The following is a 20,475-nucleotide window of genomic DNA, read 5'->3' as shown; positions in this document are numbered from 1 at the left end:
GATTGAGAGGGAGCAGTGAAAGTGAACACACCCAGAGAAATCTGAAGAAAATGCCAGTTGTGCTATAAGCAGAGATTTCACATATGGTGCTACAAAAGCAATAAATGTGAATATCTCTACAATGCATCGACGCAGCGTGAAGCAGAAAAAAAAGTGGAAGAATCAGGGAAGCTCAAGAACTTTTACAAGGTATTTAACTCCACTTTAAGCAAGTGACAGGGGCGCTTTAAGAAAAAAAAAAAAAAAAAAAAAGAAAAAAGATCACTCACAATCTCCTCACGAATAGAGTAATCGGCTGTCTCTAAGTAGTTCAGCATCTCCGCTACAATCTGCTGGGCGTTGCTCCGGTCACACATGGCATACAGGAGATCCACCGCTCGCTGCCGCACGCTAACATCCCTTTCTGTCTGTAGAGTAAAATGCAGATTAGTCTTCTAGAGACAGATCCTTGGACAGGCCGACAGAAACTTAAAGGGTTACTTATACTCTGAACATGATTAACACTTTCTGTCCATTATATGACTTGTATCCTGCATTTTCAATAGATTTCTCTTTTGCATAAATAAACTAGGAATATTTTATAATTGTCTTTTCATCGCTTTGTTAGAATCAGCAGAAGCAAAGAAGAAATTGTACAGTTGTACTGAACAGTGCAGATCTGAATCCAGCTCTGGTGCAAAGTAAACTACATATTGCCTGTTTTCTCACTCTGCTCCCCACTCCTCTCTCCATAGAGCATAACAGGAGGTGTAACCTCATATCTCAATGTGCAGAAACGTCATCTTGTTATGAGGAAGACAAATGAGCTGTATATTTCCAGAGTGAATAGTACGTTTAAAGGGAACCTGTCACCCCCAAAATCTAAGGTGAGCTAAGCCCACCAGCATCAGGGGCTTATCTACAGCATTCTGGAATGCTGTAGATAAGCCCCCGATGTATCCTGAAAGATGGGAAAAAGAGGTTAGATAAGGCTTTTCACACTTCCGTTGTTACGGGGCCATCACAAAGCGTCGGCGCGATGTATCGACGGACGTTGTGAAAATTCTGCGCGCCGTGGGCAGCGGACGCAGTGTTTCAACGCATCCGCTGCCCACTGTGTAGTCCCAGGAGGAGGGGGTGGAGTTCCGGCCACGCAAGCGCGGTAGGAATTGCAGGACCCGACGTACGAAATAAAAAACGTTCCCTTGAACGTTTTTTCGCTACGACGGTCCGCCAAATTTTGACGCATCCAGTGCACGACGTATAGAACGTGTGTCCATACGTCGCGATGCGTCGGTAATACAAGTCTATGTGCAAAAGACGCATCCTGCGGGCAACTTTTTGACGCATTGCGACGGCCCCTAAACGACGGAAGTGTGAAAGAGGCCTTATACTTACCTGGGCGTGCGGTCCGATCCGGGGCCTCCCATCTTCTTACGATGACGTCCTCTTCTTGTCTTCACGCTGCGGCTCCGGCGCAGGCGTACTTTCTCTGCCCTGTTGAGGGCAGAGCACAGTACTGCAGTGTGCAGGCGCCGGGAAAGGTCAGTGAGGCCCGGCGCTTGCGCACTGCAGTACTTTACTCTGCCCTCAACAGAGTAGACAAAGTATGCCTGCGCCGGAGCCGCAGCGTGAAGACAAGAAGAGGACGTCATCGTAAGAAGATGGGAGGCGCTGGACCGGACCGCCCCAGGGTGAGTATAATCTAACCTCTTTTTCTCATCTTTCAGGTTACATCGGGGGCTTATCTACAGCATTACAGAATGCTGTAGATAAGCCCCTGATGCCGGTGGGCTTAGCTCACCTTCGATTTTGGGGGTCCCTTTTAAGGCACATGAGTAGAGGAAGGACAGGAGAACGAAGCAAATGTGTGCGGAGATACATTACAAAGTTTCTGATGCTGCCCTGAACTATCGATTGACAGTCGAAATACCGTTCCCACTTAATGACTAAAATATTAATTTTTCAAATTATAGTAACACTCAATTATCAATTCCTTCATACATTGCCAAGAAAAAGCAGCATGTACAGTACAGACCAAAAGTTTGGACACCTTCTCATTTCAAGATTTTTCTGTATTTTTAGGACTATGAAAATTGTACATTCACACTGAAGGCATCAAAACTATGAATTATCACAAGTGGAATTATATACTTAACAAAAAAGTGTGAAACAACTGAAAATATGTCATATTCTAGGTTCTTCAAAGTAGCCACCTTCTGCTTTGATGACTGCTTTGCACACTCTTGGCATTCTCTTGATGAGCTTCAAGAGGTAGTCACCGGGAATGGTCTTCCAACAATCTTGAAGGAGTTCCCAGAGGTGCTTAGGACTTGTTGGCCCTTTTGCCTTCACTCTGCGGTCCAGCTCACCCCAAACCATCTCGATTGGGTTCAGGTCTGGTGACTGTGGAGGCCAGGTCATCTGGCGTAGCACCCCATCACTCTCCTTCTTGGTCAAATAGCCCTTACACAGCCTGGAGGTGTGTTTGGGGTCATTGTCCTGTTGAAAAATAAATGATGGTCCAACTAAACGCAAACCAGATGGAATAGCATGCCGCTGCAAGATGCTGTGGTAGCCATGCTGTTTCAGTATGCCTTCAATTTTGAATAAATCCCCAACAGTGTCACCAGCAAAGCACCCCCACACCATCACACCTCCTCCTTCATGCTTCACGGTGGGAACCAGGCATGTAGAGTCCATCCGTTCACCTTTTCTGCGTCGCACAAAGGCTCGGTGGTTGGAACCAAAGATCTCAAATTTGGACTCATCAGACCAAAGCACAGATTTCCACTGGTCTAATGTCCATTCCTTGTGTTCTTTAGCCCAAACAAGTCTCTTCTGCTTGTTGCCTGTCCTTAGCAGTGGTTTCCTAACAGCTATTTTACCATGAAGGCCTGCTGCCCAAAGTCTCCTCTTAACAGTTGTTGTAGAGATGTGTCTGCTGCTAGAAATCTGTGTGGCATTGACCTTGTCTCTAATTTGAGCTGCTGTTAACCTGCGATTTCTGAGGTTGGAGACTCAGATAAACTTATCCTCAGAAGCAGAGGTGACTCTTGGTCTTCCTTTCCTGGTGCGGTCCTCATGTGAGCCAGTTTCTTTGTAGCGCATGATGGTTTTTGCCACTGCACTTGGGGACACTTTCAAAGTTTTCCCAATTTTTTCGGACTGAATGACCTTCATTTCTTAAAGTAATGATGGCCACTTGTTTTTCTTTACTTAGAATTTGTATTATGGCAAGAAAGCAGCTAACAGTCTATTCAGTAGGACTATCAGCTGTGTATCCACCAGACTTCTGCACAACACAACTGATGGTCCCAACCCTTTATAAGGCAAGAAATCCCACTTATTAAACCTGACAGGGCACACCTGTGAAGTGAAAACCATTCCCGGTGACTACCTCTTGAAGCTCATCAAGAGAATGCCAAGAGTGTGCAAAGCAGTCATCAAAGCAAAAGGTGGATACTTTGAAGAACCTAGAATATATGACATAATTTTAGTTGTTTCACACTTTTTTGTTAAGTATATAATTCCACGTGTTAATTCATAGTTTTTATGCCTTCAGTGTGAATGTACAATTTTCATAGTCATGAAAATACAGAAAAATCTTTAAATAAGAAGGTGTGTCCAAATGTTTGTACTATACTTAGACATGGTGAGAGCAGACTCTTTTTCCAGGGGATTTTGGCACATATTCTATTCTACACCAACAAACCAGCTCCTATTTTTTTATTTTTTTTTTTAAAGGAAACATGTCGCCCGATTCATGCTGCCAAAACCACAGGCAGCATGAATCAGATTCTGGATGCACAACTGCCGGCTGGGGACCATAGTTGGAAAATAAGCTAGTCCGGCGGCGTACCTGGCCAGATTTTCCCAGTGCCGCTTTAGGAGATTGAGTCAATGGTACATTATCCCCTTGTGCCACTGGTGCAGGCGGCCATCGAGTACCATGAAGCCTGAAAAGCAAATTCTCCTGATCCTCGAACAGCTAGACAATAAATAAATTACGGCTCGTTCTCACCTTTAGTGCATTGATTACAGTTTCAATATGGGTCTTTACAGCTTCGTGCGAGAACTCTGAACTAGCCAGGGTGCACATGCTCTCCAATGCTAGGTAGCGCAGGTTGGTCTCCCGATGCTGCAGGAACTGGCCCAGCTGGTTGCATGCCCGGACCAGCAGATTGGGTTCACTGGAGAGCAGGACAGAAGAAACACATGGGCTATGTGTAATGGCCTGGCAGTCTGTAGTGTTGAAATCTCCCTTCGGAGCTGCAGAATTGGAAAGACCTGAATGCAGGTGGCATTTACAAGCTATTACAGGAGGTTGATTGCTATGGAGTAAAGTGGTTTTGGTCAACCTTCCACTCACCAAATGTTGCTGCAGGACATCATCCATTATACTGGATTAATGTGGTGAGTGGCGTCTGTGCTTTTTTATAAAGCCCTCACATCAAATATAGTGTCAAAACCTAATACAGTAAGTGATAACTGCAGGGAAAAGTATATAAGACATGCCATGTGATGCGCCAAGAGAAAGCGCCATTTCTGAACAGCCGCTATAAGTGATGTGAAAATAGGAAGCTGTCCTAAAAGCTGCCCTTACCTGTCATGGTAAATGATGAGGCTGATCGCCTCAAACAACACGGCATTCTTGGCATTGGAGTGCTGCACCTTCTTGGATTTGGGGGGTTCCTGGGCCTTATTGAGAATGGTCTCCAAGCATTCGGTCAGCCGTCCTCGGACTGCGGGGTCCTCTGCAAGGGAGTTATGTGTCAGCAGCACTAAACAATGTGTGACATAATTCGCACACCATCCATACCCGGAGGATTCATCCTCAACGCTTGGCTTACTCTAATCTAGGACAATGGGAGAGACATCATCTATAAAGTACACACAAAGCAGTAAAATGGCAGCATTGTAGCCATTACAGTTAGAATTAAAGCGCATCTAAACTTTCATTTAAATTATTTTATCCAGCATGGAAAAGTTCTGAAACTTTGCAAGTCATTTTATAAAGAGGATTTGTCTTTTTTTTTTTCCAGGAATTAAAAAGCAGCCTCCAAACCCCTGCTTTTGCCCAGTATTCATCTGCACGGGCATCAGCAGGTACTCATGTGGAATAAAAGCGAGGGTTTCAAAATCCCCTACATGCTTTTTTTTTTTTTTTTTTTTTTAAAGAAAAGACAAATTCACAGTTTTAAACTTTTCCATTCTGGATAGAGTAAAAGAATAACTAAACTTATTATTTAATTTTTTTATTATTCTTTAAATAAAAGCATCTTTTCTCTGAGGGTACAGAGAGTCGGGCATGCAAGTACCAACCCTAGCTTCAGGGGCATCCAGAGGAGAAATGCAAACAAGTTTGAGTGCACGTATGGACCGCCTCAAGCTTGAGTGATCTAAAGCAGGGGTGGGCAATTCATTTTCCCAAGGGCCCACATGAGAGAACGTGACTGTTGTGGAGGGTCGAACCAATAGGCTGACATGAATTCTATACAATTTTAATAGCATATAATTAATATTAATTATCACTCAATATTGAGCAGAATTAAAGAAGTTGTCCACTACTATAACCTTTTTTTTTTTTTCATAAATCTTGCTATTATGTGCCACTGAAAACATCTACTGTGTTTATTTTAGCAATATTACCTTTTATCATGCTGTAGCAGCACATCTTTAGTGCTGGATTCAGCTCTCATGGGGTTAATCGACAACTTCCTTTCTCCTGAGTTATTGTGCTCTAATACTACAAGTTCCATGATGCATTGCACTCGCCTGTAACTCTGCACCTAGCACACCCCCTCCAAAACACACCCCAACCCCTCCCTCCTCTCTCTTCAAAAAGATTTGTGATGTCTTTTCTGTCAAGCCTCCTCTTTTACATTTGTCCAACCCACACTCCATTACACAGATAGATAGATAGACAGATAGATAGATACAGATATATCTATATATATGTCTATTTCCATAGATATGTCCATATCCATGTTTCTCGCTCCCCTCCTTTCCAGAGCCATAATTTTTCCTTCAATATGGCCATGTGGGGGCTTATCTTTTGCGGGACAAGTTCTACTTTTGAACGACACCATTGGTTTTACCATGTCGTGTAGCAGAAAATGTGAAAAAAATTCAAAGTGCAATGAAATGGCAAAAAAGTGCAATCCCACACTTGTTTTTTGCTTGGCTTTTTTGCTAGGTTCACTAAATGCTAAGGCTGTGCACACATTGTGGATTTGATTGCAGATCCGCAGGGTTTTTTGCCGCACTGAATTGCATCAAATCCGCAGTGTAGTGCACAACCAATGTAAGTCTATGGGAGCCGCAGACTTGTTGTGCACATGCTGCGGAAAAAGCCGCACCGAAACACAGCTTTTTTTTCTCGCAGCATGTCACTTCTTTTGTGCGGAACTGCAGCGTTTCTGCACCTTTAGACTTTCATTGACTTGGGCACATCCACAGCAAAACGGCAGGTGTAAAAAAGATCTGCAGTTTTGCTGCGGATGTGGGTCCGAGAAACGCAGCAGCTCGGGAGGATGGAAGTGTGTGGGCGGTGACGGTGTGCGTCTATGTGTGGGCGGGCGGGGTCTGCGGGCTGTTCGGATGTGTGCGGGACTGTTCAGGTGTGTGCGGGGTCTGTGGGCTGTTCGTGTGTGTGCGGGGGGTCTTTTGGGGTGTGTGTGCAGGCATCATCCGATGGGACTACAAGTGCGCAGCATCCAATCTGCAGCTTATTCGGATGTAATCCGGACAGTGGACACACACCCTACGCTATCCATACATCTATCAATAGATATATCTATCCAGACACATCTACAGATAGATATATGAATAGATAGATGTATGCATCTATAGATCTATCTATATGTAGATCTGTCTATCCATTTCATCTATCATCTATCTGTCTGTGTGTTTAATGGAGTGTGGGTTGGACAAATGTAAAAGAGGAGGTTGGACAATAATATCAAATTTTTTTTTTTTTTTGTTCAATAATACATCTTTATTTACCTTTCAAAAACGCACCAAAACGCCTAAAAACCGCGCAAAAACCGCAACAAAACAAAAGCGAATAAAAAAATGCATCAAAACCGTGCAAAAAACTGCATAAAAAACGCATCAAAACTGAAAAAAACGCATCAAAACCGCACCATAATTGCATCAACACTGCACCAAAAACTGCATCAAAACCGCGCAAAAACCGCACCAAGAACTGCATCAAAACCGCACCAAGAACTGCATCAAAACCGCACCAAGAACTGCATCAAAACCGCACCAAGAACTGCATCAAAACCGCACCAAGAACTGCATCAAAACCGCACCAAGAACTGCATCAAAACCGCACCAAGAACTGCATCAAAACCGCACCAGGTTTTGATGCAGTTTTTGGTGCAGTTTTGATGCAGTTTTGATGCTTTTTTTGGTGCGGTTTATGTGCGGTTTTATTGCCGTTTTTGGAAATAAGTAAATAAACGGAAAATGTGCATGATTTGAATGGAAACATGCATGAAAAAACGGATTCCAAGGCCGGATTCATCATTTCACAGCTCAGTTTCATACTTTTTTTGCCGGATCCGTCGCTGTGCGTTTTTTCACCGGACAGAAAAAAACGTTCCTCTGTATGTGTTTTCCATCCGGTGGAAACCTCTTTTTTGACGGATCCGCTAAAAAACGGATGAAACGTGTGGCCATCAGGCGCAATCCGGCGCTAATACAACGGATCCGGTGGAAAAAAATGGATCCGTTTTTTTCAACACTCGCCGGATTGTGCCTCACGGCAAAAACCTGATGTGTGAAAGCAGCCAAATATATGGATAGATACATCTATGTATCTACAGATATATCTATCTATAAATATATCTATAGATAGATATATCCATAGATATATAATAGAAAGGCCGATGTTTCTAAGGCCTCTTTCACACTAGCGTCGTGCACTGCACATCGCAATGCGTCGTTGTGGAGAAAAAACGCGTCCTGCAAAGTTGTCTGCAGGATGCGTTTTTTCTCCATAGACTTATTAGCGACGCAGCGCGACGGCCCCTTACCGATGCTAGTGTGAAAGCAGCCTAAGGCTACTTTCACACTTGCGTTTTTAGCAATCCGTCTTTTTGGGAAAAAAACGGATCCTGCACATGTGCTCGCAGGATGCGTTTTTTACCCATAGACTTGTATTAGTGAGGGATCGCGATGGATGGCCACACGTCGCGTCCGTCGTGCAACGGATACGTCGTGTTTTGGCGGACCGTTGGCACATCCCTCGCGTCTGCAATTTTCTACCGCGCATGCGCGGCCAAAACTCCGCCCCCTCCTCCCCGGACTTCAGAATGGGCAGCGGATGCGTTGAAAAACTGCATCCGCTGCCCACGACGTGCACAAATTTCACAACGTGCGTCAGTATGTAGGCCCGACGCATAGCGATGGACCCGTACCGACGCAAGTGTGAAACAGGCCTTAATGAGCGTTTAATTTAATTAAAAAACGGAAAAAAAGGAAAAAAACGGCGTGGGCTCCCGCGCAATTTTCTGCGCCAGAGGGGGAAAGCCGACGGCCAATATTTGTAGCCTGCTATGAATATCAGCCCGCAGCTGTCTGCGTAGCCTTTACTGGCTATTAAAATAGGGGGACCCCCCAAAAAAATAACGTGGGGTCCCCCTATATTTTATAGCCAGAAAGGCTACGCAGACAGCTGCGGGCTGATATTCATAGCCTAGAGAGGGGCCATGGATATTGGTCCCCCCCCCCCCGGCTACAAATACCAGTCCGCAGCCGCCCCAGAAATGGCGCATCTGTAAGATGCGCCAATTCCGGCACTTAGCCCCTCTCTTCCCACTCCCGTGTAGCGGTGGGATATGGGGTAATAAGGGGTTAATGTCACCTTGCTATTGTAAGGTGACATTAAGCCGGGTTAATAACGGAGAGGCGTCAATAAGACGCCTATCCGTTATTAATCCAATACTAATAAAGGGTTAATAAAACACGCAAACATTAGGAAAAAGTATTTTAATATTCTTCATTTAACCATACTCCAGCGCCTGCAAAAAACGTAAAATAATAAACCGCATACTACCTGTCCGCCGTAGTCCAATTAATAACGAGTGTCCCACGACGACCTCCCCTATAGATCAGTGACATCGGGTGATGTCACTGCTCTATAGGACCCTCAGTGACACACTGACAGGAGGCAATGGCTCCTGCAGTGTATCACTGAGGTTACTAAAGTTCACTGGTCTCACTTTATGGCAAAAAGCTGCGTGGGAACTTTCTCATACAACATGCCATAAAGTGAGACTAGGGACTATTTTCTCACAGGGGCGTAGGAATACATTGTGGGGAATACATTGTGGAAGGATACCTTCCTCCCCTCATTGTGTTCCTGGAGCCCCTGGAGAGTGGTCGCATCAGCAGATGCTCCTGCGCTCCACGGGAGATCGTCGAGGGACACTCGTTTTAATTGGATTTCTGCGGATCAGGGAGTATATTGTTTGTTTATTATTTTAATATTTTTTACAGATGACAATGGCTTCGGGGATCAAAGTGACAAGTGATGGTGAGTATGTACTCTATGTTACATGTACGGTATGTCTATATGTATGTTGTATGTATGTATGTACTGTATGTGGCATGTCGCATGATGTCACATGTTGCATGGCGCATGCTGTCGCATGCTGCATGTCGTCGCATGGCGCATGTCGTCGCATGGCGCATGTTGTCGCATGTCATCGCATGCTGCATGTCGTCGCATGCTGCATGTCGTCGCATGCTGCATGTCGTCGCATGCCGCATGTCGTCGCATGCCGCATGTCGTCGCATGCCGCATGTCGTCGCATGCCGCATGTCGTCGCATGCCGCATGTCGTCGCATGCCGCATGTCGTCGCATGCCGCATGTCGTCGCATGCCGCATGTCGTCGCATGCCGCATGTCGTCGCATGTCGTAGCATGGCGCATGTTCTGTATGTGTGTATGTACTGTATATGTGTTTTTTTTTTTGTACACATTCAACACATTAGCCGGATTATGGGACTACTACTGTCCCATCATTGGCTAATGTGTCACTCACTGTCACTGTAGCAGGCATAGCCTACAAGTCCCATCGGACGATGCCTGCACAGAGACACACATACACACACACACACACCCCAAAGACCACCCCCGCAGCAGACCCCAGCACATACCGGCGCCGGCACGCAGAGCCACGCACATCACATCGAGGATTCCCTGCCTAGCCCCGCCCCCAGCACATGCACAGCCCCGCCCGCCCCCAGCACAGCCCCGCAGGCAGCGGGGCCGGGGCTCTGCATGCCGGCACCGGTATGTGCGGGTGGCGCCGGTATGTGCGGGCCGGCGCCCCCCGCACATACCGGCGCCGGCACGCAGAGCCCCGCACATCACATCGTGGATTCCCTGCCTAGCCCCGCCCCCAGCAAGTCCCGCCCGCCCCCAGCAAGTCCCGCCCGCCCTTAGCACAGCCCCGCAGGCAGCCACCAGCCCCGCCCACAGCCCAGTCACTCTTGATGAGTGACTGCTGGCTGTGAGGCTGGCTCACGCCTGCTGCTGACTTCACGTCAATTTCCAGAGTCTGGAAATTGACGTGACGTCGGCGGAAATAAGCGGCGGCTGCAGCCTGGGGGTCACGTGACCCGGACTCAGCCGCCGGAATAGCGCCGCTCACAGGCGAAAACGGCAACGGAAGGTAATCACACAATTCATCAGGGGCCCCGGGGGGATACATTGGGGGGTTAATTGAAAGTAGTGGACAACCCCTTTAAATATGCTGACATTACCCAATATACTGTTTGAACTCGAATACAGCCTCTTCTATTTATCGTATGAGGCCCACACAGCCTCCCCATGTCCAGTACACGAGGCCCACACAGCCTTCCCTTGTCCACAATAAGACCCCCAAAGCCTCCCCATGTCCACAATAAGACCCCATAGCCTTCCCCATGTGCAGCCAAACATCCCATATACATAACTAAAAAAAAACAAAAAAAACATATACACTACCGATCAAAAGTTTAGGGTCACCCAGACTATTTTGTGTTTTCCATGAAAACTCACTTTTATTAATCACATGGGCTGCCAAATGAATTGAAAATCTAGTCCAGACATTGACAAAGTTCGAAATAAAGATTTGAAATAATTTTCTCCTTCAAACTTTGCTTTTGTCAAAGAATGCTCCCTTTGCAGCAATTCCAGCATTGCAGACCTTTGGCATTCTAGCAGTTAATTTGCTGAGGTAATCTGGAGAAATTTCACCCCATGCTTCCAGAAGCCCCTCCCACAAGTTTGGCTTGATGGGCACTTTTTGCGTACCATAAGGTCCACCTGCTCCAACAGCTCAATGGGGTTGAGATCTGGTGACTGTGCTGGCCACTCCATTATAGATAGAATACCAGCTGCCTACTTCTTCCCTAAATAGTTCTTGCATAATTTGGAGGTGTGCTTTGGGTCATTGTCTTGTAGTAGGATGAAATTGGCTCCAATCAAGCGCTGTCCACAGGGTATGGCATGGCGTTGTAAAATGGAGTGAGAGCCTTCCTTATTCAAAATCCCTTTTACCTTGTACAAATCTCCCACTTTACCAGCACCAAAGCAACCCCAGACCACCACATTACCTCCATCATGCTTGACAGATGGCGTCAGGCACTCTTCCAGCATATTTTCAGTTCTGCGTCTCACAAATGTTCTTCTGTGTGATCCAAACACCTCAAACTTGGATTCCTCTGTCCACAACACTTTTTTCCAATCTTCCTCTGTCCAATGTCTGTGTTCTTTTGCCCATATAAATCTTTTCCTTTTATTAGCCAGTCTCAGATATGACTTTTTCTTTGCCAATCTGCCCTGAAGGCCAGCATCCCGGAGTCGCATCTTCACCGTAGATGTTGACACTGGTGTTTTGCGTGTACTATTTAATGAAGCTACCAGTTGAGGACCTGTGAGGCGTCGATTTCTCAAACTACAGACTCTAAAGTGCTTGTCTTGCTGCTCAGTTGTGCAGCGGGGCCTCCCACTTCTCTTTCTACTCTGGTTAGAGCCCGTTTGTGCTTTCCTCTGATAAGATAAGTACACACCGTTGTAGGAAATCTTCAGTTTCTTGGCAATTTCTCGCATGGAATAGCCTTCATTTCTAAGAACAAGAATAGACTGTCGAGTTTCACATGAAAGTTCTTCTTTCTGGCCATTTTGAGAGTTTAATGGAACCAACAAATGTAATGCTCCAGATTCTCAACTAGCTCAAAGGAAGGTCAGGTTTATGGGTTCTCTAGTCAGCCAAACTGTTTTCAGCTGTGCTAACATACTTGCCCAAGGGTTTTTTAAGGGTATGCTAACTATCCATTGGCCTTCTTACACAGTTAGCAAACACAAAGTACCATAAGAACACTGGAGTGATGTTGTCATCTATGAAGATATTGCATTACAATCCAGACGTTTGCAGCTAGAATAGACATTTACCACATTAACAATGTATAGAGTATTTCTGAATCATTTAATGGTGGCTTCATTGGAAAAAAAACTGTCCTTTTCTTTCAAAAATAAGGAAATTTCTAAGTGACCCAAAATTTAACGGTAGTGTACCCGTTGCACTGATGGCATTCCAGGGTCTCCCAGGGCCCTCTTGCAAAGGTTAATGAGCACTGCAGACAATCAGCGATTGCTAATGGGCTTCACAGGAAGTGCGAGTGAACCAGCCCATTAGATAACGCCGATTGGCTGCAGTGCTCATGTGGCGTAACGTCACGAGAGCCCTGGCCCCAACATCACTGGAACAGCGCCCGTGTGGAGGGGAGCATCAGTTATTTTATTAGACACTGGGGAATTTAGTATTTAGGAAGGGGTTGTCTGAGCAGTGGAAAAACCCTGTGACCTTTATCAAATCGGCTAGATTTTGCTTCAACAAGTCTCAGGTGTTCTTGCCCCTCTTATTATTGCACAGCTATTGGAGTGCATTGGGTATGTGCTAACCACTGCATGCCTGAACACATGCCTGCAGCAGCTCTAGCCCAGTCAGCTAGGCATCACAATTTAACCCTCAAAGTCGCTTTTGCCCAATTCTCCAGCTCCTGACACATTAAATTCAAGAACAGACTGTCACTTGCTGCCTAATATATCCCGTCCCATGACAGGTGTCACTGTCACAAGACCTAGCCAATAACATTTCCTACATCAGGTAGGTTTCATCCCTTCCTGATAGGTAAACTGCAAGTCAGGCACCTATGCATGGAGCAGGCTCAGGAGCTGAGCCTGCATCATACACAGCAGCACCGACCGTATTATACAGCCAGCACCTGCCTCTAACAGCAGCGACTGGAGCCATCTCTGATTACTTCTGTGTGACCACCGAATTCCACTGTCAATCAGTGACGGCAACATCTAATTGGCTATATCCAGTTAGGCAGTGGATTTTGATGGCCAGCATAGCCTTCTTTATGCTGCACAATTGCATGGGTGCAAAAAAAAAGTTGTTAGAAGCAGGTTAAAAGCCCCTAGGGAGATTAATATATAACATAAAAATAAATAAAAGTTAAAAAAAAAGGAAATGTTTGATATCAACATATCCACAATAGTCCAATCTATCAAAATAGAAAATGATGTAATCTGTAAAAAAAAAGTCAATAAGTATGAAAACATTTAGAAAAAAAATATGATTTTTTTTTAATCACCAAAAGAAAAAAAAAAATGCAAGTATGGCACTGCTGTAATTTTACTGACCTAAAGAATCGCTTGTCATTTTAAGAGCACAATTAATACAGTAAAATGAATATCCGAATAAATGGTGAAAAATAAAATTTCCTTTATGTTTTTCTGCTTTTCAATACATTATATGGTAAAATGAATGGTGCCAGTAAAAACTTCACCTTGTCAGCAAAAAAAAAACCTGATATAGCGACTGACAGAAAAATAATTAAAAAAAAAAAGTTATGGCTCTTAGAAAAAAGTAAAAACGCAAAAATGAGAAATGACAGTGGTGGCAAAGTGTTGGGTTAAGATACAGCTGTCAACTATACCAGAAAACGTGCCGTGAAACAGGGCCAAATATAGTAAGGCTATGTGCACACGTTGCGGATTTGCTGCAGATCCGCAGCAGATTTTTCCACGCAGAAACGCTGTAGATCCGCACTGTGATGTACAGTACAATGTAAATCAATGGGGTTAAAAAATAGCTGTGCTAATGGTGCGGAAAAATCAGTGCAGAATTGCTGCGGATTTCAAAGAAGTGCATGTCACTTCTTTTGTGCGGATCTGCAGCGTTTCTGCACCCCTCCATGACAAAAATCCGCAGTTGCAAAAACCGCAGAAAATCCGCACAAAATCTGCATCAATTCTGCATAAAAACCGCACAAAATCCGTGGCAAATCCGAGGCTGCGGATTCTGCCAGAAGATGCGGATTTTGTGCAGAAAATTCTGCACCTCTTTTCCTACGTGTGGACACAGCCTTACAGCTTAAATCTGGGAAAGGAATATTCTACCACTATGAGCAGGCAGCGTCTCCAACATAAACAGGCAGCGTCGGCGATGATGTGCAAATGACAGATCACAAGGGGTTTTACATAACGCAGGCATCAGAACGCATCCTGACCATACACTGTGTGTAATAAAGGTTTAGAGGTCACAGGTGAGGAGAGCAAATATGACAGTGAGGGGGAAATGTGCTCTACGACGGCAACAAGTGACAGCGTTTCCATCTAGACTGCACCTGATACAGAGTCCTCAGATGTTTCTGTATGTACACGTGTGTTCACGCCCCCGCGCAAAACCAGTGTATGTACACGCGTGTTCACGCCCCCATGCAAAATCTCTGTATGTACACGAGTGTTCACGCCCCAGCGCAAAACCTATGTACACGAGTGTTCACGCCCCCGCGCAAAACCTCTGTATGTACACGTGTGTTCACGCCCCCATGCAAAATCTCTGTATGTACACGAGTGTTCACGCCCCAGCGCAAAACCTATGTACACGAGTGTTCACGCCCCCGCGCAAAACCTCTGTATGTACACGGGTGTTCACGCCCCAGAGCAAAACCTCTGTATGGACGCGCGTGTTCACACCCCCGCACAAAACCCATGTACACGAGTGTTCACACACCCAGCGCAAAACCTTTGTATGTACACGAGTGTTCACGCCCCCACGCAAAACCTCTGCATGAACGCACGTGTGTTCACACCCCCACGCAAAACCTCTGCATGAACGCACGTGTTGACACACACAACATTTGTATGGACACATGTACACACGCTTGTTTAGTTATCTGGATGGGTTTCTGTGCCCAGACTGCTGCCACTTTACACAAGAGATAAGTTGCAACCATTCATTCGCTAGATCAGCAGCAGAGAAGTTTTTAATAAGAACTGCAGCAAGCAGCCCAGTTAAGTGTCATCACTGGAATCAGGGTATCGGACACTACTTCATGCTATTCTCGAATTGGGCAACAAAAACCTGGAGACAAATTCCCTTTAAATAGTTATCTCATACATCCATGGCATATCCACAGATGTGTCACATATTTGATCGGTCGAGAGGTTAGAAGGCATAATCCCAAGAATAGGGGTTCCCCATCATCTGAAGACCACTGCCACTAGAGAACTGTTCCCTCTTTATGGGATTTATGAATATGACCATACAACAGAAAAGCTAGTAACAACTTCAGCAAAACTACTATGCAAAATGGCAGCTCTAAAAGCCTATAAGCGGCACTTCCATTACGAGCCTTACAGTGGTCCATATGTAGCATTTCTATACCCAAGAGAAGCTGGGGGCAACACATTAGGTTCAGATATGGCATAAGTGTGGAAAGACCATCCAAAATCCAGCTATAAACACCTACAAAATTCATCTAGTTGTTTTCAATGGGAAATCCGGGGTTTTCTGATGTCTAATCCTTCAGAAAGATCACAGTTGATCAAAGGAAGGTCCCGGCAAGTAAAACTGCAAATCTGCAGCTGAAATCTGAGGTTCTGCTTTGGATTTCGGCCACTGACCCCTGAACAAATTAAAGTTAAATTTTTCCACTGCATATTTATACTGTGTGGACATGACCTAAGGGGTTAAGAAACGTACTAAATGGTTTTGAACAATTCAAAGCAATGATTTAAGAGCAGTGCGCTCTTAAAAATCGAGAACGTGGGGAAACCACTTTATAAGTGTATGTGAAGGAAGCCCCTGTTCCTCCCACGTCACCAATCCGTGACGTCACTACACAGGCCCAGCTCTCCGGCGCCCCCTTTGTCTCTCAGGTCAGTAAGGGAACTGCACCTAGAGCAAATGGCCGCCGGGGAGACTGCCCTGTTACCCACACTGGGTATTCTAAGATTCGCAATCAGAGTAAAAGGATCAGCCCAAAATTAATTTATGATTTAATTGCTGTGAAGAAAGCCCCTGTTCCTCCCACGTCACCAATCCGTGACGTCACTACACAGGCCCAGCTCTCCGGCGCCCCCTTTGTCTCTCAGGTCAGTAAGGGAACTGCACCTAGAGCAAAGGGCCGCCGGGGAGACTGCCCTGTTACCCACACTGGGTATTCTAAGATTCGCAATCAGAGTAAAAGGATCAGCCCAAAATTAATTTATGATTTAATTGCCTTAAGGGCGCACTAGGTAATTACAAGAAATATACAATCACAATATATCAAGAGTTACAGTCAGAGTACAATATAACAACAATGATACAAGGCTTAAGGTATAAAGCTGGAGGTCACTTTACCAGGTTAGAGGTCGCTTGTGGAAGCCGGGGGGCGCAGCGTTCCGCAGGTCCAAACTTTAGTTGCCGGGCAGCCCCCAGAAAGCGTGTGCTTGCCCCCCTCTGGCTGGCGTGTGCCCTGTTTCTTAGTCGGTCATCTTCTGTGTGTCACCCACTCTCCACATGGTCCAGCTCTTAACCCTGCCGTGTCCCTCCCCCTGTAGCTGGGTGGGCTTAGCAATCTCCACCCCTCTGCCTCCCTGCAAGATTTATTCCAATATCTAATAAATGGGATAACTGCTCTCAGGATGATCGGATCAGCCCACGGGCAGTACCAGCGCCTGTGGTTTGTTCTGCCGGTCGTACTGGGATCAAACCTGGACCCATTCGGTCCCTGTGGGAGGCTGATCTCTATATCTCGGGTTTCAGACCTCCCACGGATACCGGAGTCGCACTATTAGATGCACCATTTCTTTAGGACGAGGGGAATATTTTTTATGAGCCGGTACCTCGGACGATGCGTCCATAATTCACGATTCCATGTCAGAGACGGTTCGGCTGGACGACCATACTAGATGTGTATCCAGTGGCTACTTGACATGCGTGCTTTAATTAAGCCCCCATGCATTTCCAAGCCCCCTGCTGGTGTGGTTTCCTCCCTGAGCTTTGAAGTACCTTCTGCAATCTACACTGAGCTCAGCCAATTACCATACTAATAGGCACTATGTTCATTAGAAAAGGTGGGGGCCAGGAGCACTCCTCTCTGCAGACCTGTGACCAGGAAACAAAATGGAGTCACGCCAATCTGTGTTAGTATGCCCGTCCAAGATGGCGGCTGTTCCCTCATCACACCTCCCTGCTTTAGAGGGCGCTAGGGGGCATCACATTCCTGTGTTCCCCCGTGCGCCCTTCCGCACTTTCTCCTTGCCGGGACAACCCATCAGCATTACCATGGTCTCTGCCCCCTCCTCTGTCTCTCTCCGAGGCTGTCTCTGCCTCCTCCTCTGTCTCTCTGAGGCAGTCTCTGCCTCCTCCTCTGTCTCTCTCTGAGGCTGTCTCTGCCCCCTCCTCTCTCTCTCTGAGGCTGTCCCTGCCCCCTCCTCTCTGTCTCTGAAGCTGTCCCTGCCTCCTCCTCTGTCCCTCTCTGAGGCTGTCTCTGCCTCTCCCTCTTTCTGAGGCTGTCCCTGCCTCCTCCTCTGTCTCTCTCTGAGGCTGTCTCTGCCTCCTTCTCTCTTTCCCTGAGGCTGTCCCTGCCTCCTCTGTCCCTCTCTGAGGCTGTCTCTGCCTCTCCCTCTCTCTTTCTGAGGCTGTCCCTGCCTCCTCCTCTGTCTCTCTCTGAGGCTGTCTCTGCCTCCTCCTCTCTGTCTCTGAGGCTGTCCCTGCCTCCTCCTCTGTCCCTCTCTGAGGCTGTTTCTGCCCCCTCCTCCCCCTTTCTGAGCGGATAGGGTACCCCTAACTGTCGGTCCCTGGGCCACGCCTCCGGTGAACCCTGCTGGACCGTTACCTGGAACAGCCATCCCTGGTCCCAGACCACCTGCTCGCGGTCTGACTCCCCAGGAGGCTGTGCCGCCTGCTCCTTGAGAGCTTTCAGGCTAGCATCAGCTTCCAACGCTGCCTGAAATCCCTGACTCGATGTGGCGAGAATGGACGACACTGCCACATCCGCTGTCAGCTCCCCGGGATCTGTCTCCTGGCCGCTGTCTGACTCGGCCGCCACTTGGTCAGAGAGGGGGAAGCCGACGGACCTCTGCAAGGCTCCTTGGGCTCCGGCGCTCCCACTCCTGGTGACAGCGGCCACGACCGCTGTGCCCATGGGTAGCGCCTGCTTCCCCCCGGCTCCTGACCAAGCCGCCGGGTCAGGCAGACTTCCCTGCCATCCTGACATCCCGGGTGTGGGGAACTCCTGCCCTGGGGTCTTACCTGGTGGCTCCTCTCCTGGGACGCCTCCTCCCCCCATGGCCTGTTCCTCTTCCTGCAGGGGCCCTAGACTCAGCAGGCTGGATTCACTTAGGAGCCCTACACTGCCCATAGCAGCCCCTTCCTCCTCCTCTGAGCTCTCCCCTACAGTCTCCTCACCTGTCCTCCCTGTGAGCCCTGTGTGTGTGGTGTCAGTGTATGGATTACCCTCAGGTTTCAATCCCTCCTCCACTGTTGGAGGCACATTCAACACATCAACATTCACAGTAGAGTCATGACATTCTTGGGGAGCCCAACTTGGGGGTTCAGTGGCCACATACTGAGACACTATCCGCCCCAAATCGGTCCCAAGTAATACATTGGCAGGAATATTTGACGTTACTCCCACCTCCCGCACTCCCCTCCCGGCGCCCCAGTCCAAAAACACCTTGGCGACAGGCAGCGCCGGTTCCACGCCTCCAATTCCGGAGACGGAAAGGGTTTTCCCCGGTACCAAGTCTTGAGGGGACACCACCTCAGGACGTACCAGGGTTCGTTCAGCGCCTGTGTCCCGCAGTCCCATGACCGCTGTGCGGCCGATAGTGACGGGTTGGTAATTGTCCAGGGACCTCCCACCACCCCCTCCCACACATAAAACAGTGGACGGTTTCGGGGACAGGGATGGGGCCTTAAGACGCAGGGGACATGCAGACTTGAAGTGTCCCAGCTGGTTGCAGTGATGGCAACGTCTGGGTTCGGTGCCTGGCCTGGAGAGGGCAGCAGGGGGGTACACCCCTTGCACTCTGGGGGCTGGGGAAACAGGGGCAGGATTGGGCTTACCCCCTCTCCAGGTGCTGCTGGCAGGCTTCTTCGGCTCAGGCGCCCTGTTATTGGCATACTCATCTGCCAGGGCGGCTGTAGCAGAAGCCCCCTTTGGTTTCCGGTCACGGAGGAACTGCTGGAGGTCCTCTGGGCAGTTCCACAAGAACTGCTCCGTGACGAACAGTTCCTGGACCTCCTGACGGGTGGTGAGCACTAGACCCGAGGTCCAGTGCTCTGCAGCTCTCAGCAACGCCCGCATGTGGTCGGTCCAGGTGTCCTTTGGGCCCCGCTGCAGGCTCCGGAACTTCTTGCGGTAGGACTCCGGGGTGAGGTTGTAGTGCTGGATCAGGGCCCGCTTGATGCTGCTGTAGTCCTGCTCCGCCCCGGCAGGTAAGTCCCCCAAAACTTCCAGGGACTTACCCCTCAAACGGGGGGTCAGGTATCTTGCCCACTGATCCGGGGCCAGATGGTGTTGAAGGCAGGTCCTTTCAAAGGCCAGCAAGAAGGAATCCAGGTCTCCATCCTTCTCAAGCAGAGGGAAGTCCTCGGCCCGGACTTTGGAAACCCTGGACTCTGGTGGTGCTGGGGCGTCCAGCGGGAGCCCGTGTTGAGCCATCTCCAGTCGGTGCTGGCGCTCCGCTGCTCTCTCTGCCGCCGCTTGCTCCGCTGCCCGCTCTGCAGCTTTCTCTGCCCGCTCTGCAGCTTTCTCGGCCCGCTCCGCTGCCTCACGGCGTTCTGCACGCTCTTGCTCCGCCGCTTCACGGCGTTCTGCACGCTCGGCCTCCGCTGCCTTCTCTGCAGCTGCCATGAGTCTCATATAGGCGTCTTCATTACCCGCCTCGAGACGTGCCACTGCCGCTGCAACAAGGGCCTCTGATGTGGACAGGCTGGGGCGGGTAGGTGGTGGGTAGTCCCTTGCCGGACTAAGCACGGGTGGCTGGCTCCTTGGGGAGTCTGGGCTGAGCTCCCCCTCGCCTTGAACAGTAAAGTCCACCACCACCTCCTCATCGACCATAGCACTGGCCTGCGCCCTCACTGCACTCCTGGTGCCCTCTGCCATCTTTGGAACCTCTGGTTACTGACACAGCTGTAACCCTGACCT

The 20,475-nt window shown here is 48.0% G+C and overlaps 1 protein-coding gene across 2 annotated transcripts in view; it reads right to left on the bottom strand.

Annotated features, from left to right (window-relative positions):
* The window catches only part of AP2A2 (adaptor related protein complex 2 subunit alpha 2), an 87,268-nt gene that overhangs the window by 18,434 nt on the left and 48,359 nt on the right, over positions 1 to 20,475 (bottom strand). For both annotated transcript variants that reach the window (XM_077287841.1, XM_077287843.1), the window contains exons 8-10: positions 4,586 to 4,736; positions 4,004 to 4,172; positions 270 to 407 (exon numbers count right to left, since the gene is read on the bottom strand). In XM_077287841.1, the coding sequence (XP_077143956.1) occupies positions 270 to 407; positions 4,004 to 4,172; positions 4,586 to 4,736 (458 nt within the window). The remainder of the gene's footprint in view (positions 1 to 269; positions 408 to 4,003; positions 4,173 to 4,585; positions 4,737 to 20,475) is intronic.

This window comes from Ranitomeya variabilis, chromosome 2, assembly GCF_051348905.1.
Source record: "Ranitomeya variabilis isolate aRanVar5 chromosome 2, aRanVar5.hap1, whole genome shotgun sequence".
Taxonomy (NCBI): domain Eukaryota; kingdom Metazoa; phylum Chordata; class Amphibia; order Anura; family Dendrobatidae; genus Ranitomeya; species Ranitomeya variabilis.
Note: the sequence above shows the minus strand (reverse complement) of the source record. Positions and strands in the feature narration are given on the sequence as shown.